This window comes from Sus scrofa, chromosome 5 (genome assembly GCF_000003025.6).
Source record: "Sus scrofa isolate TJ Tabasco breed Duroc chromosome 5, Sscrofa11.1, whole genome shotgun sequence".
Lineage (NCBI taxonomy): Eukaryota > Metazoa > Chordata > Mammalia > Artiodactyla > Suidae > Sus > Sus scrofa.
Window position 1 is genome coordinate 22035730 of NC_010447.5, and position 22873 is coordinate 22058602.

A 22873-nucleotide genomic window follows, 5' to 3' on the forward strand; every position below is an offset into this window, starting at 1 on the left:
GCAACCTAAATTTCCATCAAAAGATGAACGGATGGGAGTTCCCATCATGGCACAGTGGTTAACGAATCCGACTAGGAACCATGAGGTTGCGGGTTCGGTCCCTGCCCTTGCTCAGTGGGTTAAGGATCCGGCGTTGCCGTGAGCTGTGGTGTAGGTCGCAGATGCGGCTCGGATCCCGCATTGCTGTGGCTCTGGCGTAGGCTGGCGGCTACAGCTCTGATTAGACCCCTGGCCTGGGAACCTCCATATGCCGCAGGAGCGGCCCTAGAAATGGCAAAAAGACAAAAAGACAAAAAAAAAAAAAAAAAAAGATGAACGGATGATTATATATATATATAATATATATATGGAATAGTAGTCATAAAAAGAATGAAATCATGCCATTTGCAGCAACATGAATGGACCTAAAGATTACCATAATGAATGAAGTCATGCAAAGACAAATATTATATATACTATCACTTATATGTGGAATCTAAAACCACATGCATTTATTAATAGAACAGAAACACACACAGACATAGAAAACAAACTTATGGTTACCAAAAGGGAAAGGGGGTAGAAGAGAGATAAATTAGGAATATGGGAGTATATATAAAATAAATAAGGATCCTGGGGGGAGGTAGGAATTTGAAGCATGGGAATAACATATACACACTACTGTACAAAATAGATGATTAACAGGAACCTAATGTACAGCACAGGAAAATCTACTCAATTATAGTTTGTAATAACCTATAAGGGAAAAAAGAGTGGATATATTAATAACTGATTCACCTTGCTGTACATCTGAAACTAATGCAACACTTTAAGTCAACTCTATTTCAATAAAATAAAAAACGAGGATTTACTGTATAGCACAGGAAACTATATTTACTATCTTTTTTTTTTTTTTTTTGTAATCCTAGTCGGATTTGTTAACCACTGCGCCACGATGGGAACTCCCTATATTTACTATCTTGAAATAACCCATATGGGAAAGAATCTGAAAAAAAAATGTATAATTCACTTTAATGAATACCTGATATTAATACTGCAAATCACTATATTTCTTTCTTTTTTTTTTTTTTTTTTTTGTCTTTTGTCTTTTGTTGTTGTTGTTGTTGTTGTTGCTATTTCTTGGGCCGCTCCCGCGGCATATGGAGGTTCCCAGGCTAGGGGTTGAATCGGAGCTGTAGCCACCGGCCTACGCCAGAGCCACAGCAACGCAGGATCCGAGCCGCGTCTGCAACCTACACCACAGCTCACGGCAACGTCGGATCCTTAACCCACTGAGCAGGGCAGGGACCGAACCCGCAACCTCATGGTTCCTAGTCGGATTCGTTAACCACTGCGCCACGACGGGAACTTCCACTATATTTCAATTAAAAAAGTTTCTTAGAACAACAACAAAGAAAGCAAGTTGCTGCTTTATTCAATAGTGCTTTAAGTGGGACAGGATTTTAGAATGAACCCACTTTATGGAAGGTGTGGAGGGATTCTGAGTGGAGGGTAGAGGAACAGTTGGGAGCTTCAATAAGGCTATATATTGAGTCCCAGGCAGTTTTCAATTAAGGCAATGGCATAAAGAGAGGGGGGTAAACTGAAAATATAAAGTAAAACTAGTGGGGAATGGCTAGGAAGAAGGGAGCCTGTGACAGGACTGGGAAGACATCAAGGTTTCTTTTCTATCTTTAAAAAAAAAATGCTGGAGTTCCCGTCGTGGCGCAGTGGTTAACGAATCCGACTAGGAACCATGAGGTTGCGGGTTCGGTCCCTGCCCTTGCTCAGTGGGTTACGATCCGGCGTTGCCGTGAGCTGTGGTGTAGGTTGCAGACGCGGCTCGGATCCTGTGTTGCTGTGCCTCTGGCGTAGGCCAGTGGCTACAGCTCCGATTAGACCCCTAGCCTGGGAACCTCCATATGCCGTGAGAGCGGCCCAAGAAATAGCAAAAAGACCCAAAAAAAAAAAAAAAAAAAAAAAAAAAATGCTTAGGAGTTCCCATTGTGGCTCAGTGGGTTAAGAACCTTAGTGTCCGTGAGGATGTGGGTTCGATTCCTGGCCTCACTCAGTGGGTTAAGGGTCTGATGTTGCTGCAAACTGCAGCTGATTTGACCCCTACCCCACGAACTTCCATATGCCACAAATGCAGCCCTAAAAAGAAAAAAAAAAAATTAATATAATGTACTGTTCAGTAGGATTAAGTATGTTCTTATTGTTTTGAGTTCCCGTTGTGGCTCAGTGGTAACAAACCTGACTAGTATCCATGGGGACACTGGTTCAATCCCTGACCTTGCTCAGTAGGTTAAGGATCTGGCATTGCTGTGGGCTGTGGTGTAGGCCAGCAGCTGCAGCTCCAATTCAACCCCTAGCCTAGGAACTTCTATATGCTGCAGATGCGGCCCAAAAAAGCCAAAAAAAAAAAAAAAGGTATGTTCTGGGAGTTCGTGTCGTGGCTCAGTGGTCAACAAATCCGACTAGGATCCATGAAGTTGTGGGTTCGATCCCTGGCCTTGCTCAGTGGGTTAAGGATCCAGCGTTGCTGTGAGCTGTGGTGTAGGTTGCAGACTCGGCTCGGTTCCCGTGTTGCTGTGCCTGTGGTGTAAGCCGGCAGCTGAAGCTCCGATTAGACCCCTAGCCTGGGAACCTCCATGTGTCACGGGTTCAGCCTAGAGAAGACAAAAAAGAAAAAAAGTATGTTCTTATTGTTGTGCAACCATTATTGTTGTGCAAAAAGTATGTTCTTATTTTATGTCCAGAAGTTTTCCATCTTAACTAAAATTCTGTACCCATTAAACACTAATTTTCCTTCTTCTCTCCCTAACCTGTGGTAACCACCATTTTATTTTATCAAGTTGACTAATCTAGGTACCTCACGTAAGTTATTTTTAAAAAATTTTTCCTTTTTTTTTTTTTTTTGTTTGTTTTTAGGCCCACACTTGCAGCATATGGAGATTCTCAGGCTAGGGGTTGAGCCGGAGCTACAGCTGCCAGCCTACGCCAGTCACAGCAACGCAGGATCTTAGCCGAGTGTGTGACCTGCACCACAGCTCATGGCAATGCTGGATCCACTGAGCGAGGCCAGGGATTGAACCTGCAACCTCATGGTTCCTAGTCAGATTCATTTCTGCTGCGCCATGATAGGAACGCCTATGACATATTTTTAACTCATTCATTTCCAAGGGACATTTAGGTTATTTCTACATTTTGGCTATTGTGAATAAAGCTATGTGGGTCAGATGTCTCTGAGGGTATGATTTTGACTGGGGTATATACTCATAATGGAACTGCTAGATCACACAGTAATTTTATTATTTTTTCCACTGCACTCATGGCATATGGAAGTCCCTGGGCCAGGGATCAAATCCACGCCACAGCAGCAACCCTAGCAGCTGCAGTAACAATGCTGGATCCTTAACCCACTGTGCCAGCCCAGCGGGGATTGAACTGTTGCCCCTGCAGTGACCCAAGCCACTGCAGTTGGATCCTTAACCCTCTGTGCCACAGCAGGAACTCTTCTTCTTCTTTTTTTATTTAATTTTTAAATATGATCCAATGGATAGCTGTGTCATTCATTAGCTCTGTTAGGAGGAAATACACATGGGAAAATTTTGACATGGTAGATAAGAAAATTATTTTTGGCTATCTTGAAACTGCAGATGAACCAGATTTAAGAGAAAACAAGGGGATTTCCTTCATGGGTCAATGGTTAACGAACCTGACTAGGATCCATGAGGTCGTAGGTTCAATCCCTGGCTTTGCTCGGTGGGTTAAGGATCTGCCATTGCTGTGAGCCATGGTGTAGGTCGCAGATGTGGCTCTGATCTGGTGTGGCTGTGGCTGTAGCTGGCAGGTGTAGCTCTGATTCTACCCTTAGCCTGGAAACTTCCATATGCTGTGGGTGTAGCCCTAAAAAGCAAAAAAAGAAAAAAAAAAAAAAAAAGAAAAAGAAAAAGAAAACAAGGTAATGATGTGAAGAAAACTAATTTGAAGACAAATGCAGCCATGGATGAAGACAGCGTCCACTGGAATTAGCAACCAGGTGTTCTGGATGAGAGCTATTTGCTAGAGAGGTAGAGGTAAAAGGCAGACTGGTAGTTCCCTTGTGGCACAGAGGGTTAAGGACCCAGCATTGTAACTGCAGCGGCTGGAGTTACTGCTGTGGTACCGGTTTGATCCCTGGCTCAGGAACTTCCGCACGCAACTGCCAAATCCAAAGAACATCAAAAAATTTAAAAAAAGTAAAAAAAAACAGGCAGGGGAGTTCCCATTGTGGCGCAGTGGCAATGAATCTGACTAGGAATCATGAGGTTCAATCCCTGGCCTCATTCAGTGGGTTAGGGATATGGCGTTGCGGAGAGCTGTGATAAAGGTCACAGACATGGCTCGGATGCTGCATTGCTGTGGCTGTTGTGTAGGCTGGCAGCTGTAGTTCTGATTTGACCTCTAGCCTGGGAACCTCCATGTGCTGCAAGTGGGGCTCTAAAAAGCAAAAAAAAAAAAAAAAAAAAAAAAAAAAAAGCAGATTACAGTGGACTGCAAGGGGAAGAATACAGCTACATCTATCACTATATATAGATAAATCTTGGAAAGTTGAATTGAAAAGCAATTTGCATTAAGATATGTAATACACAATACAATTTTACTTAAAAACAATTTTTGGGGGGTCAGTTTTTGTAGCCCTGTGGCATATGGATCTCTTAGGCCAGGGATCAGAGCCACGGTCATGACCTAAACTGAAGCTGTGGCAGTGCAGGATCCCTAATCCACTGTGCTGGGCCAGGGATAGAACCTGTGTCCCAGCAGCTCCCAAGATGCTACTGATCCCATTGCACAACAGTGGGAGCTCCTGTTTAGTTTTAAAACATGCAGGACACTACTTCCATAGCAATGTAGCAGCACTAGAACTGAGCTGAATCTACAACCTACGCCGCACCTTGTAGCAATGCTGGATCCTTAACCCACTGAACGAGGCCAGGGATTGAACCTGAATCCTCATGGATCCTAATTAGGTTCATTAACCCCTGAGCCACAAAGGGAAGTCCCTGACCTCTCTATTTCTAAAGAAACAATACCAAAATTAGGGTCAATTAAGAACCAAACAATGGCCTCTAAATAATAATGGCCTTAAATGTTCTAGTAAAAGAAAGTTACACATCTTTCACTTTTTTTTTTTGTCTTTTTAGGGCTGCACCTGCAGCATATGGAGGTTCCCAGGATAGGGGTTGAATTGGAGCTGTAGCTGCCAGCCTACACCAGAACCACAGCAATGTGGGATCAGAGCAGAGTCTGCAACCCACACCACAGCTCATGGCATCACTGGATCCTCAACCCACTGAGCAAGGCCAGGGATCGAACCTGTAACCTCATGGTTCCTGGTCGGATTCGTTAACCACTGAGCCTCAATGAGAACTCCCATCTTTCATTTTAAATTGAAGGCTAGAAATGATTAAATTTGATTCATTCTTATAATTAAACTTATGGTTAAATGATAAAAGCAGCAGTTCCCGTCATGGCGCAGCAGAAACGAATCCAACTAAGAACCATGAGGTTTTGGGTTTAATCTCTGGCTTCGCTCAGTGGTTAAGGATCTGGTGTTGCCATGAGCTGTGGCGTAGGTCACAGACTAGGCTCCAATCTGGCATTGCTGTGGCTGTGGTGTAGGCCAGCAGTGGTAGCTCTGATTCGACCCCTAGCCTGGGAACATACGCTGCGGGTGCAGTCTTAAAAGAAAAAAAAAAAAAGAAATGATAAAAGCAGTCATATCAAAAGCAGATAGGCTTGGCGTTCCCATCGTGGCTCAGTGTGGTTAACGAATCTGACTAGGAACCATGAGGTTGCAGGTTGGGTTCCTGGCCTCGCTCAGTGGGTTAAGGATCTGGCGGTGCTGTGAGCTGTGGCGTAGGTTGCACATGTGGCTGGGATTCCGTGTTGCTGTGGCTCTGGTGTAGGCTGGCAGCTGCAGCTCTGATTCGACCCCTAGCCTGGAACCTCCATATGCCGCAGGTATAGCCCTAGAAAAGGCAAAAAGAACCCCCCCCCCCAAAAAAATAAATTTGGAGTTCTCACTGTGGCACAAAGGGATCACACTTAAACCTAACTTTTATATACCTGGGAAACTAAAAAGATTCATGATTCACTGTATTGTGCTATGTGCCTTACTGTGGGTCTGGAACCAAACATACAATGTCCCTAAGGTTTGCCTGTAACACATGGTACAAGGGGTAGTAACAGCAAGGTCTTTGAGGTGGGAAGAAATAGCATCACAACACCGGCGCAATAATAGCCTTAAACAAGATACTTCTCTAAACAATAACCAAGAACTAGGCAGTTTAACTCTGAAGAGAGGGAACAGTAAGAAAATAGGAGTTAATATCCCTAATTTCTTCCCGAACTAAGAATTACTAGGCTGACTCATACTTGGCAGCCAAGGGGCCTATCTTTAGCCTCATCAGACTTTTCTGCTCATCTAATGATCTAATTTCTACTCCAGTGAAATGGAAGCAGAAAAGATTCTCAGCCAGCCAGATGTCACTCTGTGCTTCTCCATGATAACAAAACACAGTGAAAAGTCTCTGGTCTTTGGTGGCAGTCTTTGAGGAAGTCATTTTTTTTTTTTTCTTTTTTAGGGCTGCAACCGCAGCATGTGGAGATTCCCAGGCTAGGGGTTGAATCAGAGCTGTAGCTGCTGGGCTACACCACAGCCACAGCAACACAGATCCAAGCCGCGTCTGCAACCTACACCACAGCTCACGGCAATGCTGGATCCTTAACCCACTGAGCCAGGCCAGGGGTTGAACCTGATCCTCATGGATGCTAGTCAGATTCGTTATCCACTGAGCCACTATGGGAACTCCATTTGAGGAAGTCATTTAATTTCTTTGGTCCTCAGCTTTTTATTGCATCTGTTAAAATAACGCCTACTTTCTCAGAAAGATGGAGAAAATGATTTAGTAATAAAAAGGTCTAGGAATTCCCAGGTGGTACAGCAGGTTAAGGATCCAGTATTGTCACTGCTGTGACTCAGAAGGCTTCTGTGGCACAGGTTCGATCCCTAGCCTGGGAACTTCCAAGTGGCCAAAAAACAAATATAAAAGTCTAAACTTCTTTAGTTCCAAAGGCCATCCACAATATTAATCTAATTTATTCTTTAAAAAAATCTGGAGTTTCTGTTATGTCTCGGTGGGTTAAGAACCCAACTAGTATCCACAAGGATGCCAGTTTGATCCCTGGCCTTGCTCAGAAGGCTAAGGATTTGTCACTGCGTAGGCTTGCAGCAATGGCTCAGATTCTATCCTAGCTTGGGAACCTCCATATGCCTTGGGTTTAGCCCTAAAAAGACAAAAACAAAAAAACAAAACCCACCACCCAAACCCAAAATTAATTTTTACTCTAACTTCCCTTCTAATTGTCTTATCACTTATTCATCTTAGGATTCTTGCCTGTACAATTACTTGCAGCCTTCCTCTTTCCAAATTTTAGCCCTTTACTTTCCCCCGAACCATTCAACAACCTAAACTCAGAAATTGCACTCTTCTTAGGACTTCTACAGAATATCTGTATTTATCATAACTGGCTAATTTGCATATACCAGTTTGCCTTGTACAGTTCTGGTCTTCACTTACTAGCCTAATTATGGCTATCCTAATAATTTATTTTGTAGCTTAAAATGTCTATATAATGTGTATTTAAAAGGAGTGTTGGAGTTCCCCACTGCGGCTCAGTGGTAACAAACCTGACTAGTATCCATTTGATGTGGGTTCGAGCCCTGGCCTTGCTCAGCGGGTTAAGGATCTGGTGTTGCTGTGAGCTGTGATGCTAGTTTGCAGACACAGCCTGGATCCTACATTGCTATGGCTGTGGGGTAGGCTGGCAGCTGCAGCTCCGATTCAACCTCTAGCTTGGGAACTTCTACATGGCACAACTGTGGCCCTAAAAAGAAAAGAAAAAAATAAATAAAAAAATAAAAGCGGAGTGTTTTGTACTGTATACAAGTCAAAATCTCTGTGAGGTATCTTCATTTTCTACAAAGTACTATAATTTCATCCAAATCCATTATGTACCCTTCTCCAACCCTGTACCAAGTTCCTATGCGACAAGATGTAACCAATGTAAATTGCCTGTCACAGAGGCCAGATGAGGCTCAAAATATATTCATAAAGATCACAGGTTAGGAATTCCCGCATAGCATAATGGGATAAGTGGTGTCTTGTGAGCACTGGGACGTAGGTTTGATTTCTAGCCAGGTACAACAGGTTAAGGACCCAGTGCTGCCCAAGGGCAGCCAAAAAAGGAAAAAAAAAAAAAGAAAAAAAAAAGGAAAAAAGATCATAGGTCAGAGAAGGGGATAATTATAAAATAAAGAAGAATCAAGATTTGCTAACAGTTAACATCTGGGAAAGAAATTGCAAATGAGAAACTTACAGTTAAGTTGTCCTAATACCTAGCCTAATACAATACCTTCTTACAAGAGGTGAGAAGGCTGAGATTTTAAGAGGGGAATCTCTTAAAACCTCACTAAACTTTTTCAACTGAAGCAGAGATCTCAAGAGTAATAAATAAGGGAGTTCCCATTGTAGTCCTGTGGGTTAGGAACCCACTTATATCCATGACGATGTGGGTTTGATCCTTGGCCTTGCTCAGTGGTTTGAGGATCTGGCGTTGCTGTGGCTGCACTGCAGGCTGGCAGCTACAGCTCTGATTTGACCCCTAGGCTCAGGAGCTTCCATGTGCTGCAGGTGCAGCCCAAAAGAGAGAGAGGGAGAAAAAAAGAGTAATAAATAAAATAAATGAGTACCTCATATCTCTAGAGTTTTCATGCGTTTTTTGGGGGAGGGGAAGAGATTAAGCACCCACGGAATTCATCCAACAAGAAGCCATAACTTTATTAATGATAGAAACAGTACAAATTTCAAACCAAGCTGCAGTTATTACTCTTTTGAAACACCAAAAAAAGGGTCCTCTTTTCAGATGGTTACATTGTTAATTCCTGTAAGACAAAAGACATCATCAGAGTTACAGGCAACCTCAGACAATTCAAGTCACTAAAAACCTGAGGCAACAACAGGCTTTGGAATGAGACTTCCTAACTGATATCAAACACAGAAAATAAGACACCCATATGTAATTGGTCAGGGCAGAGAGAGCCAAGGAATAAAGGTTTGGACACTTACCATAATAGCATTTACAATATCATTACTGTTGTTCTTCAGGGCTCGGACTGCCTTTGCTCTCGACACATTTGCTTGTGACATGACCAATTCTATGTCCTTAACTTCCACACCTGTTTCATCAACCTAAAAGTGAAGGGAAAAAAACACAATAAACTAAAGGTAACAACTTTGACAATGCTGAATCCTTAACTGCTAGGCTACCAGGGACTCCTGAATCTAGTTCTCAATATAAGTCTAAAAGCCACTTAACTCAATGGAGTTCAAGAGCCTAAAACAAAAACATAAAATCTACCCATCAATACAACCATAATATTATCTGGAGAGCATTAAAAGTTCAAAAGATTTCCTTATATACCTCTTCCTCTTCACTCTCCTCTTGTACAGTTGGAGTCTGTGTGTTTTCTTGAATGTTTGAGACAGCTTCACCTTGAACTTTGAATTTCTCAGCAGCGGCTAACTGTGCTTGCTGAGATAAGTCCTCGATCTACAGGGTAAAAAATATAGAGATTCATATGAGTAGAACAATCTGCAGTAAATGAAAGAAATCATTTGCATCTTTTCTAAACTCTCACCCACTTCACATTAACGTATTATTTAGCTTTAATTTGCTTGGCCTTAGTCAGATTATATTATCACTTTAGGCAAAGTAGCTTAGGTCTAAAGCAGTGGTTCTTCACTGGTGATTTTGTTCCCCAGAGTACATCTGTCAAATGTTTATAGATTTTGTTGGTTATTGCAACTGGATGTGATGCTGCTAAACAGCTATAATACATAGGACCACCCTCCCACAAAAAAGTGTCAATCTGACCCCAAGTTGTCCATAGTGCTGAGGTTGAGAAACCTTGGTCTAGAGCAACTCCCAAGAAAACTTTCCATACCTTGGCTTCCCCAAAAACTATGTAGGTATCTGAAGCTGGGCTCTTGTAGACATCTGGTTTCGTGATGACAAAAAGGATATTCTTAGATTTCCGGATAGTAACTCTAGTAACCCCTGTAACCTGCCGAAGACCCAGTTTGGACATAGCCTAAAGAATAAAAAAGAACATCAGGTTTTCAACTGATGGAAGCAGCTTCAGGAAATAATGAACATAATACTACTATACTCTAAGCAAAGATTTTTTGTGAGCTAAGAAAAGCTTATTTGCAAACACAAGATGGATTTCCAGGACTCCTAGGTTTTCTGCCATAGTAACTTCTGTTACTTCAATCCTTGTTTATAACTTAACTCTTACCTTCCGGGCCTTCTTTTCACTCCGGCTCTGTTTTGCTTTACTGACTGGTTCTTCATCAATTTCAGCTGCTGCTGCCAGCTAAGAAGATCAAACAGCTGAGTAAACTGGAATGTAAGACCTGGATAGCACATCCCCATGCTGCTTTCCCTTTGTGAAGATTTACAGCTTCAAATACATAAGTCAGCTTCTCTGATTAACATGGGTTCTCCAATGCTTCCTTGATCCATGTATGTACACTAGTAAGTAAGAGGATACTCACTTGGGCTTGTTGTGTAGTTGCCTGTGTAGAATCCTGTTCTTCAAGCTCTGGTACTGATTCATCGCTGTCAGATTCTGTTCCAGACCCTAAGGTGACAAGTAATTTTTACTATTTTATAGTAGAAATTACAAGGAAGAGGCACCTCACCATGACCTGTCCAGACTAAAAGATCACTGGCTTGCCTGAAAGCCAGCTTATACAATGATATGACAACATTCATCTTAGTCATTAACCAGTGTGTACACATCCATTAAAGACCTAGCCCCCCAAATGAGAAGTAATTATTAGATGCAGCCAAGCAGCTGATATACTGTAACTGCTTCCTTTTCCTCAAGGTCATTATGTCTTTGCATTCGCAAACACCAATACCTTACCCGACCCCAAATTCTACCCAATAGCCAAACATCATAGAAAGGTTCTGGCAGACAAGGTGTCTCCAGATACACTGAAGTAAATAAAACAAACAAACAAACAAACCACCCCAGTTAAAATCACACTATAGAGGCACTGTAGAGGGGGACGGTTGAGGGAGGGAGGGAGGACTTTCCCCTCATCCTTTAAACTGGGTTGGGAGAGGCCAAAAGCAGTTGTGTACACACATTTAGTCCTATTTTCAAACCACTCACCCTAGCAGTTTGATCTAATCAACATAGCTTGAAGATTCTCAGTGATGCTGATCTATAGCTCTAACAGTCACCTCTACTAGATACTGTCCCTGTGACCTCTTCCATTTCTTCTAAACCTAATTCACATATTTTAAGTTCCCCTCAAATGAAAGGCCAAGCATCAATAGACTACTGAGGGAAAAAGCACACACCTACACCATTTTCAGGCTAGGAAAAATAGGTCTTTTTTTTTTTTTTTTTTTTTTTTTTTTTTTTTTTTTTTTTTTTTTTTTTTTTTTGTCTTTTGTCTTTTTGTCTTTTGTTGTTGTTGCTATTTCTTGGGCCGCTCCCGCGGCATATGGAGGTTCCCAGGCTAGGGGTCGAATCGGAGCTGTAGCCACCGGCCTACGCCAGAGGCACAGCAACGCGGGATCCGAGCCGCGTCTGCAACCTACACCACAGCTCACGGCAACGCCGGATCGTTAACCCACTGAGCAAGGGCAGGGACCGAACCCGCAACCTCATGGTTCCTAGTCGGATTCGTTAACCACTGCGCCACGACGGGAACTCCGAAAAATAGGTCTTTTAAGAAAAAGGAGTCCCTGGGCTCTGGTTACTACAAGAAGTGAAAAAAATTTCAAATAGTTCCAGGTTTCCCAATATTTTAGCAAATCCCAGGTCCAGGGACAAGGTTAGTGATGTGGTAAGAGATTAGAGCAAATTATAAAGGTCTAGAAGGTCTTGGTTTTCAATGTCAGATCTGTTAGGTAAAAACATGGCAGACCCAAGGTTAGTCTGGACCACTAACCAAAGCATCAATTGGCTGTCTGAGGTGATGAAAACCAAGATTCTGCTTCACATTCCTAGAGCTTTTGCATTTAAATTTATCATTCTATGTTCTATGTCCAAACACAAGCAGATATACTGGAGAAAGCGGCGCATCCTATGGTTAGTATTGGTGGGTAGCCCCCAGGAGGGTTGTGGGCAACACACCATGCACACGGCAAACCAAGGCAAATACCCTTATTGTTCTTCAGAACAGGCTGCTTGGCAGAGGGGGGTGGGGCAGGGATCCCAGCAGGTTTGGGAGTGGGCATGTTGACGAGGACCGGCTGGAAAGGCACTCCCCCCAAGATTGGTTCCGGGGGGATCAGAGGCGGCAGCTCATCCTCATCAGCGGGGGCTGAGGGCTTACAGGGTGATTCCAGCACCAGCCCAGGTGAGGACATCGGAAATTGCTGTTTAGGAAGCAGAGGGGGAGCTGGGGAGGGAGCAAGAGGCGGAGACACTGATGGGATAGGTGCTGGAGAGTCACATGCTGATCCAGCTTTAGGAAGGACCTTCTCGGAGAAGGCAGTTGTTGCTGAAGGGGTCAATGTTGCAGATTCAGAAGGAAGAGCCATAGGGCCCCTTGGGGAATGGAAAGAATCTTTGCCTTTTAAGGGAGAAATAGGAAGGGCTTTTGTAGTCTTTGGAGAGGAACCTTTCTGAGTAGAGGCTGTCAGTAGAGGAGCTGGAGCCACTGCAGAAAGGGGTCCTTTAGTGCCATTATGAGCTGAGGGATCTGGGCCCATAGGTGAAATAGCAGAACTCTTCTTGGCTGGTGGACCTTTCTGAACGGGAGCTGCGGTGACTGGTGTACCTTCTGGAGCCGGGGCATCAAGTACTGCTTTGAGAGTTGTTAGGCCTTTCTTTACTGGGAGTTCTTTAGATGCCTGAGGAGCAGTGGACCCCAAGGGACATGTGACTGAAACTGGGGAAGTAGGGGCCTCTTTGGGGGAGGGAGGAGTCATAGCTGGGGGAATGGGAGCCCCCTTGGAGGATGAAGTGGCTGGGCCCCTTTTGGGGAATGGGGTAGCTGGGGCTCCTTTGGAGGTTGGGCTTGCTGAGGCTCTCTTGGGGGAGGAAGGAGCCACAGCTGAGGGAATGGGGGCCTCTTTGGGGGAAAGAGATGTTGAAGCTGTTTTGGGGGAGGGAAGGGCCACAGATAGGGGAATAAGGTCTCCTTTGGGAGGTGGGATAGCTGGGGCTCTTTTGGGAGATGGAGTTGCTGGGCCCCCTTTTGGAGAGGAAGGAGCCACATCTAGGGGAGTGGAGGCTCCTCTGAGTGGAGTTGCTGGGGCCTCTTTGGGTGAGGGAGGAGCCACAGCCAGGGAAGTGGAGTCTCTTTTAGGAGGGCGGGTAGCTGAAGCTTTTTTGGGAGATGGAGTTGCTGGGCCCCCTTTTGGAGAGGGAGGAGCCACATCTGGGGGAGTGGAGGCTCCTCTGAGTGGAGTTGCTGGGGCCTCTTTGGGAGAGGGAGGAGCCACAGCCGGGGCAGTGGGGTCTCTTTTAGGAGGTGGGGTAGCTGGAGTTTTTTTAGGAGATGGAGTCACTGGGGCCCCTTTTGGAGGAGAAGCCATAGTTGGAGGAGTGGGGTCTCTTTTAGGTGGGGGAGCTGAAGCTTTTTTGGGAGATGGAGTTGCTGGGCCCCCTTTTGGAGAGGGAGGAGCCACAGCCAGGGGAGTGGGGTCTCTTTTAGGAGGGGGGATAGCTGGAGCTTTTTTGGGAGATGGAGTTGCTGAGCCCCCTTTTGGAGAGGGAGGAGCCACATCTGGGGGAGTGGAAGCTCCTTTGAGTGGAGTTGCTGGGACTGCTTTGGGTGAGGGAGGAGCCACAGCTGGAGGAGTGGGGTCTCTTTTAGGAGGTGGGGTAGCTGGAGCTTTTTTGGGAGATGGAGTCGCTGGGCCCCCTTTTGGAGAGGGAGGAACCACTGCTGGAGGAGTGGGATCTCTTTTAGGAGGTGGGGAAGCTGGAGCTTTTTTGGGAGATTGAGTTGCTGGGCCCCTTTTGGAGAGGGAGGAACCACTGCTGGAGGAGTGGGACCTCTTTTAGGAGGTGGGGAAGCTGGAGCTTTTTTGGGAGATTGAGTTGCTGGGCCCCCTTTTGGAGAGGGAGGAACCACTGCTGGAGGAGTGGGATCTCTTTTAGGAGGTGGGGAAGCTGGAGCCACTGGGCCCCCTTTTGCAGAGGGAGGAGCCATAGCTGGGGGAGTGGGGCCCCTTTGGGGGAAAGAGGAGCCACAGCTGGGGCAGTGGGATCTTGTTTAGGAGGTGCGGTAGCTGGAGCTTTTTTGGGAGATGGAGTCACTGGGCCCCCTTTTGGAGATGGAGGAGCCACTGCTGGAGGAGTGGGGTCTCTTTTAGGTGGTGGGGTAGCTGGAGCTTTTTTGGGAGATGGAGTCACTGGGCCCCCTTTTGGAGAGGGAGGAGCCACAGCTGGAGGAGTGGGGTCTCTTTTAGGTGGTGGGGTAGCTGGAGCTTTTTTGGGAGATGGAGTCGCTGGGCCCCCTTTTGGAGAGGGAGGAGCCACAGCTGGGGGAGTAGGGTCTCTTTTGGGAGATTGAGTTGCTGGGTTCCCTTTGGGTGAAGGAGGAGCCACAACTGAGGCAGGAGGGTCCCCTTTGGGAGATGGGGTAGCTGAGGCTCTTTTGGGAGATGGAGTTGCTGGGCTCCCTTTGGGGGAAGTAGCGGCTCCTTTAGGAGGTGGGGCAGCTGTGGCTCCTTTGGGGGAGGAAGGAGTCATAGCTGGAGGAGCAGGGGTGTCTTGGGGTGGGCTTGTTGGCCCACCTTTGGGAGAGGGAGGAGCCACAACTGAGGGAGTGGGGGCCTTTTTGGGAGATGGAGTTGCTGGGCTTCCTTTGGGGGAGGAAGGAGCCATACCTGGAGGAGTGGGGATCTCTTTAGGAGATGGGGTTGCCAGCTCCCCTCTAGGGGAAGGAGGAGCCACACGTGGGGAATTGGGAGTGTCTTTGGGGGATGGGTTATCTGGGGCTCCTTTTGAAGATGGAGGAGTAGGGGTATGCTTCTTGGCTAATGATCCTTCAGGGACAGGAAAGGGAAGATTGGCTTCTGGAAGAGAGGAAGCCTCAACTGGAGAAATAGGAAACGATAGATTTCCAGCAGCATTATCAGGGATAGCAGGTACACTTTTAGAAACAGAAGGAGTAACACTTAGGGTAGAAGCAGCTGAACCCTTCTTGGTTGGAGATCTTTTAGTTTGAGGAGACACACTAGTCCCTGAAGGAGATGGAGAGTCAGCTAGGTAAGTTCCTTTGGAAGACACAGTAACAGAAGTACTAGAGTCCTCAGCTGGGTACCCTTCAGGAGAGGAAGCCACAGGTGCCAACTGAGAAATACTATGAACTTTCTTTGTACCTTGAAGAGTACCAGCTGGAGGAAGAGGGAGAAAGGACTCAGACTTGGGAATTTCAGGGACCTGTGCCATAGTATCTGGAGAAGCAGAAACACTATGGGGAGATAAAGTCACAGGGCAACTTTCAGAGGTTGGAGGGATCAATGGTAAAGTATTAAGAGTGGAAGTACCCTGCTTGGCTGGGTGGCTTTTAAGAGCTAAAGAGACAACCCCTTCTAGAAAAGTGCTGGCCGTAGGTGCAGGAGTGGAGGTAACATGGACAGTTGTAGGGGCCATCTCCTCAGAGGCAGCACCTTCCAAAGGAAATGTAGCTACAGCTGGGGTAGTGAGCGAACTTTTGAGAAGCAGACTAGTTGGGTCTGGGCTTGAATAAGAATCTGTCTTGATTATAGAGGTTGGGGAGTTAACACCCAGAGAGGAGGGAGCAGTACTGGCTGTCTTTACTACTGGGAGAGGCTCTACAAAGCTTTTCTTTTCTAAAGTGGCTTCAGGAGAAAGAGCTATCTCCAGAGAAGATGATGTATTCTGCAAAGAGGGGAGATTTTTAGGAGCTGTCAGAGATGGTGAAATGGGGACACTTTTTGGGTGCTCAGGGGCTGACATAGGTGGAGAGACTGGTATCCCTAGAGTGGTGGTTACTTGAAGAGTAGGAAGCTCTTTGGGAGCCACAGGCGCCATAATCAAGGCAGTTTGGGAACCTGAGTCCTTACTGCTTATGAGATCTGATGAAACTGGAGAGACATAAGCTACCTCAAAGGTAATGGGTGTTGTAGAAATTGCAGAGGGGTTAGTCATTACAGGTGGGGTGTTTCCAACAGAAGAAACAGGAGCTTCTTTCAAGCCTGTACTCCCTGAAGAAGCAGCAGGAGTCTGGGCCAGCAAAGGTTGCTGAGTAGCACCAGAAGCTTTGAGAATGACAGAAGCTGAAGGAGACAATGAAGAGGCAGCCACATGTGAGGAGTCAGAAGGACTACAGGAGGCTAGGTCACTGATAGAGGAGCCTTTGTCAACAGACAGAGCCAGAGGGGAAGCTGGGGCCTCCACTGGAAAAGTAGCCATAGCATCAGGAACCACCTCATTTCTGGAATGAAGGGGAGGAATTACAGATCTCTGAGAAGGGTAAGAGGCACCTGTGGAAAAATGATCCACAGAAACAATATCCTCAGTAGGATCTGACAGAATATTAGGGTCTGTTTGACCTAAAGCTTGGACATGAGAAACAAGAGAACTCTGACATAAAGGTGCAAGATGAGAGCCCAGAGAAGTGAGGAAAACGGGGGGGACATCAGGAACCATAGGAATAGACTGAGTTGAAAGAGGTAAGGCAGCAGGTGGACTAAGGGGTCCCTTTAGGCTGAGGCTTAGAGGGTTTTCTGGAGAAGTGAGAGCTGAGGAAATAGGGATGCCTGTAACCTGAGGGGACGGGATGGCTATGGGAGTGGAAGGTGGTGTCTGAGGACATGAAACCATTCCAGACTGAACAGAGGCCAAAGGAGTTACAAGATGGGAAGGACTGGCACTGACTATACCTGGAGGGCTGGGGGTTCCTTTTGGATTAGGGACTTCTTGAGAGGGAGCTTGAATAACAGAGGTCTTTAGTTCTGAGGAAGCAACTGGAGCCGATAGAGACGTCACTGATCCTGACTCAGCCACAGGAACTGAAGGAGGTGAACTAAAAGTTTTAGGTAAATGGCCAGAGCTCTTCTGAATTGAGTGGGGAGCCAAGGCCACCAGAGCCAAGGGAGCGGAAGCCGAATGAACACCTTTCAGAGTTGGATTTATCATGGGAGAGGCCAGAGCTAAGGCAGCTGGGGAGATGGGCGGCCCTATTAAGTTTGGTAGGAAAACAGGGGTGTCAGTGGAGGGAGAGGCTGTCCCAGTGGACAACTGGGGAAAAGGACCTTCAAAAGGGGTTGAGGCAATAGTGGAGGAAGAAAGGCATGGGGAAGGCTGGTTAGGGGTTGCCAGAGGACATTGCTGGGGGGCCAAGGAGCAAGGAGAGGGAGGGGTAGGTTTAGGCTGCCCTAAAGCAGCAGTGACACTTAAGGCTGAAGACACAGGAAGCACAGCTGGAGTTAAAAAAAAAAAAAAAAAAAAAAAAAAAAAAAAAAAAAAAAAAAAAGGATAAAGAAGGAAAGGGAAGGAAAAAAAACAAAGGTGAGTTATACAGCCCAACTTGGTACAACCTGCCTCACAGGAAACAATGGAATTTTTAATCTGAGAATGAAAGTCACCACTCAGGATTAGACAAACAGTAACCTTCCCCAAACATACTTCAGTGGTCAAGTAAGAACATATTCCTCTCCTCTCCCACATTTCCCAAGTTCTTAGGACTATTTTAGGGTGAAGAAAACAGTTTAAGAGCAGCCAGTTAGTCTCTAAACGGGGAGCAAAGGCCCAGAAGTGAGTTGGGAACAGCGTGCTTTCTAACCATTTCCCAGTCGTGCCTTCCCCTTCCCTTTTCAAATGAACCCTAAGTCTCTCTCACAGGCCACAGAATCACTAGAACACTTCTACCCTGTCCACCCAAGGAGCATGCACTATCTGAAACAAACACTGGAATGTGGAACAGGGGAGGTAGTAGGTGGTGATAACAATGCAGAATCTAAGCTGAATGAGAAAAAACAGGTCTTTTCATGCTCAGGCTTCTACGAGGTTAGAAAAAACCTGACTCTTAGAATTTAATACTAAGTATTAAGTACTAAGTCACTTAGCCTTCCTATATACCTCATTTTACTCATCCAAAACAAACAAAAAACAACCACAAATGGGTGGACTATAGTCTCTACAGACCTTCCTAGGTAATGTTAGCTCTTCAGACGCCAATCTAAGATGAATCAGACTGAAAGGGAGAGAGCTCAGTCACAAGCGCTGGAACTGTATTTTGAAACTCCAACCCAACTTGTTAAACCAGTCAGTGGTTCTATTTTGAAAGTAGGGAACTGGAGTGGAGAGAATACATTGGATCCACACCCCTTAATCTGGATAATTATGTCATTCTGCCAAAATAGACCAGTATTTGGCACTAGAGTAAAGCTAAGCAAAAGACTTTCTGAATGATGAAAAAACATCATGCTTACTAATCAGGAGACAACATTAAGGATTAGATCACCCCTTGCTGTACAGTGGGAAAATAAAAAAAAAAAAAAAGAAGAAAAGCTGGGGGGAAAATAAACATCAACAACAACAAAAAAAACAAAACAAAAAAAGGATTAGATCAACAAATGCTCAACACCTAAAAGGGAGTATTAAAAAATAAAAGCCTATAGCACTCAAATTCACAATTTATTCAACCTAGAGGACCCCACTACAGAAAAGACAGGTGGTTCAACCAGTTTTTCCTGGGGAGTTGGTAGGTCAAAGTCTTACACTGCAAATGCTCTTAAACCCCCCCCCTTTTTTTTTTTCAAAAGGGCCGCACCCAGGGCATATGGAAGTTCCCAGGCTCAAATGGGAGCTTCAGCTGCCAGTCTACACCACAGCCACAGCCACTTGGAATCCGAGCTGCATCTGTGACCTACACCACAGCTTCTGGCAATGCTGGATCCCTGATCCACTAAGGGAGGCCAGGGATGGAACCCACGTCCTCATGGATACTAGCAGGGTTTGTTTCTGCTGCACCACAATGGGAACTCCTGCTCTCAAACATATTAATCACAATTTGAAACTTAGAATGTTTTCCTCTAAACGGACTTCAAATGTGATAAGGCCCAAATTACTTGCTTTAGACACCATAACCAAGCAATTCCCTGAGCCAGTTTCCTCATTCTGTAATTATTTAATTATAGTTATATGTTTTTAATTTTAATTAATTAATTAATTTATTTTTTTGTCTTTTTGTCTTTTGTTGTTGTTGTTGCTATTTCTTGGGCCGCTCCCGCGGCATATGGAGGTTCCCAGGCTAGGGGTTGAATCGGAGCTGTAGCCACCGGCCTACGCCAGAGCCACAGCAACGCGGGATCCGAGCCGCGTCTGCAACCTACACCACAGCTCACAGCAACGCCGGATCGTTAACCCACTGAGCAAGGGCAGGGACCGAACCCGCAACCTCATGGTTCCTAGTCGGATTCGTTAACCACTGCGCCACGACGGGAACTCCTAATTTTTATTTTTTAAAAGGGTCACACCTTTGGGTTTCAACCCAGGGCTAGGGGTTGAATCCGAGCTGTAGCTGCCAGCCTACGCCACAGCCATGCCAGATCCCAGCCACATTTGAGACCTATACCACAGCTTGCAGCAACACCACAACCTTAACCCACTGATCGAGGCCACATCCTCATGGATACTAGTCAGGTTCTCAACACACTGAGCTACAACAGGAACTCCAAATAGCATTATGTTTCGAAGCTTGAAACCAAATTATTCTTTTTTTCTTTCTTTTCCGTCTTTTGACTTTTTAGGGCCCCACCCTCGGCATGTGGAGGTTCCCAGGCTAGGGGTCAGAGCTGCAGCCACTGACCTACACCACAGTAAAGCCAGATCTGAGCCGTGTCTGCAACCTACACCACAGCTCATGGCAACGCCAACTCCTTAACCCACTGAAGGAGGCCAGGAATCGAACCTGTGTCCTCATAGTTGCTCGTTGGGTTTGTTAACCACTGAGCCACAAGACAGGAACTCCAAAACCAGATTATTCTAAGTTCATCTGAACTTCCCTCTCCACATTTGTAAAATCACCTTCTTCAATGAGGTTCTTGAAAGTTTTGTTTGGCGCTGAAATCATAGGACTTTTAGAGACCAGTCCTTTATTTTTACCTTCCTTAAGTCCCTTGTAGTTCAAGACTTCATATGGCTCATTTCCTAGCTCGGAGGGCCCCTCCTATTTCTTTTCTAGCAGCTGTATTAATCCCTTCAGCTGCTAAAATCAGACAGGTGGGGAAAGAGAACCTTAATGCTTTCAACTATAAACAACTCTAATTCCAAAAGGCGACAGAAATTGCCCTTAAGTGACAGGTGGAATTTTGGGAAAAAAAAAAAAAAAAAAGAAAGAAATTACCATGGGGGGGGGCAGGTGGTGAGGATGAAGTCACAGCCTGAATATTCCTTTCAGTTAATTTTGCATAACTGTCTCAGCAAGAAGACTATTATAAAACAATTTTTTTCCACTACCCCTCTTAAAGTTTATAGAGAGGTATTTTAATCAGAACTAAAAACTTGCCTTTACACTATGTTCTATATCCATTAATTCCAAAGCTGAAGAGCGGTCAAAAGGCTCTATCCCAATCCTGGGTTCCAGACAAGCTGTTCCAGCACACTAGAAACATCTCAGCACCAATCCATAAAACAAGATAACCAATCTTGGAGGGCCCTGGATCCCAGTAGGACACATTTACCACCAGCACACATCTCATCCAAACATGTGATGATGGCACAATGCCAAGCACTGCCATCTAAAACCTTGATGCAACTTGGTGGCTGGAACTTCACAAAAGCTCAAGTCTCCTTGGCCTGCCAGTGGGTCACCTAGTTTCAATAAGTAAGGATCACTGAGCCTCTTCCCTGCTCCGTTTTCCTATGTGGGGGGAGGGTTCCATAGCACAACTCCCTTTGAGGTAGGTGCCATAATATACAAAGCAGGCCAGGGAGCTTTTAATACTCTTGAATCTCAAATATACTTTATTCCACTCCCTAAGGAAGTCCCTTCAAGACATTCACTATCAGGTGCTCCCCGTCTTTAATAGAGTTAACACTAAAAGACTGAAGTGTATTGTCTTCGTCATGTTACCACCAAATGGTTTTAGGGTCAATCTTAATTAACAAGGATCTAGGGGAACCTACCTGTCTCAGCCTGGGGCTGTGGCAACTCCTGCTCTGTAGCAGGAACGGTTTCTGTGGCTTCACCGGGCATTTCTGAAGGAAGGGAATAAAAAGGAGGCCTGAATTGACTCGGATCCGTTCTGCTGCCCAACCCAGTCAAATACTCTTTAAAATTTTGCATAAGACGGGTGTTCGGGAGAACCCTCCCCACACTGGTGAGAAATACGACGTAATCCTCTGATGAAGAGAATCACCTTCTATTATCGCTTTTTCACTCCCACAAAGCGGATTTCTCAGTACCCAGGAATTTGTTTCATTCAACACTCCAAATCCTACAGAGCAGCAATCATCGCTGCATTCTCAATCCGAGGGAGAGAATCCCCGTCAGGCTCCCTAGCATGGGAGACGGAAGACGCTATACTGAACCACCTCTCCCTCCTCACCCCCTCTCCTGGGTCACGACCTCCAGGACTCCCGTCTGCCCGACTTTCGGGAACCAGGAGAGGAAAGGTGACCTCAGTCCCAATATTCACTTGTCACACTAAAGAAGGGTGTGTGTGTGTTGGGGGGGAATGTTCCAACGCTATGACCCCTCAACCTCCTCTGGGTCCTCGTGAAGCCGTTTCCAACAGCAGACGCACCCCACTTCCATCCCCACAGCCGCAATGGCTCCCATTTACCCAGCCCTGGACTCCCGGCTCACGGCCTTTCTGCCCTACTGCCAGGATATAAACAGCAGACCCCATTTTGTCCGGGGGCCCCAAGGCCACACTGCCCAGGGCAGAGTAGGAACCCGGTGGCCCCATAAAACCTCCAGTTCGCCTTAGCTGATAGTCCTCGGGACGGCTCAGCCAGCAAGAAAGGCGGATGGCTGCGGATAAAAGTAGTGGCGAAGACAGCACTTACTGTGCGGGGAACGCGGAACCAAGATGGCGGCAGAAAGAGAGCGAGCGAGAGCGTGACCCACGCCTGTTGCAGAAGGAAGCCTGGCGGAGGGGGCGGGGCCAGGATCCGATTCCGGGTCAGGAGCTGCCTGTAGTCACTTCCTACCAGTGAGCCGTCCGGCTGTTCCCCGGGAAGGGTGGTGACAAGGTCTAAATAAGGGTAAGAATTCAGAACGCGACGCGCTGGCCTGGCAGGAACTCTGCTCCGAGCCGTGTAGTCCTTAGATAGCCGACACCTTCCTGTCCCCCAGGTCGAGGGATTTTTGATACGCGAAGGGCAACTGTGTGAGAAACAACCTTTGCTTTCCTGTTGGCAATGTAGCCCACTGCGGTGTTACTACTGACTTCCTTTTCTCAGGAAGGAATGTAGGAAAACGTGAGGTATTAAATAATATTCCAATGCCACAGAGATTGTTCACACCACTGGAAGGTAGCTGAGACTTAGGTTAACCCTCGATTGTCTTATTTTTGGAGTATATAATTTAGACTGAAATTATCAAGGCATAAATTCCCCTCACAAAAAACGAGCATAGGCACACATACAATTCTTTTTGCCTCTATTTTGGACACTTTATCTTGAAACACATCTGTTCTAGAGGCTCAGGACCCCACACTTTACAAAGTAAGTTTTTTTTTTTTTGTTTGTTTTTTTTTTTGGTCTTTTTAGAGCCACACCCACAGCATATGGAGGTTCCCAGGCTAGGGGTCTAATCAGAGCTGTAACTGCTGG

At 45.8% G+C, this 22873-nt stretch overlaps 1 protein-coding gene across 11 annotated transcripts; it reads right to left on the bottom strand.

Moving 5' to 3' along the window:
- On the bottom strand, positions 8840 to 22367 carry NACA (nascent polypeptide-associated complex alpha subunit). Of its 11 annotated transcripts, none has more exons than XR_002343981.1 (9): positions 22106 to 22367; positions 21221 to 21318; positions 12270 to 17511; positions 10644 to 10729; positions 10385 to 10462; positions 10031 to 10177; positions 9508 to 9636; positions 9153 to 9275; positions 8840 to 8968 (listed from the first exon to the last, which is right to left on the bottom strand). XR_002343981.1 is itself a non-coding variant. In XM_021091801.1 (9 exons), the coding sequence occupies exons 3-9, from the start codon at positions 13648 to 13650 to the stop codon at positions 8954 to 8956; spliced, it is 1959 nt and encodes a 652-aa protein (XP_020947460.1). In that variant the 5' UTR covers positions 13651 to 17511; positions 21221 to 21292; positions 22106 to 22168; the 3' UTR covers positions 8840 to 8953. The 11 variants fall into 11 exon arrangements, 7 of the variants coding, with proteins under 7 accessions (XP_020947460.1, XP_020947461.1, XP_020947462.1 ...); XR_002343980.1 differs by having other exon boundaries at positions 21221 to 21292; positions 22106 to 22257; XR_002343982.1 differs by having other exon boundaries at positions 21221 to 21292; positions 22011 to 22111.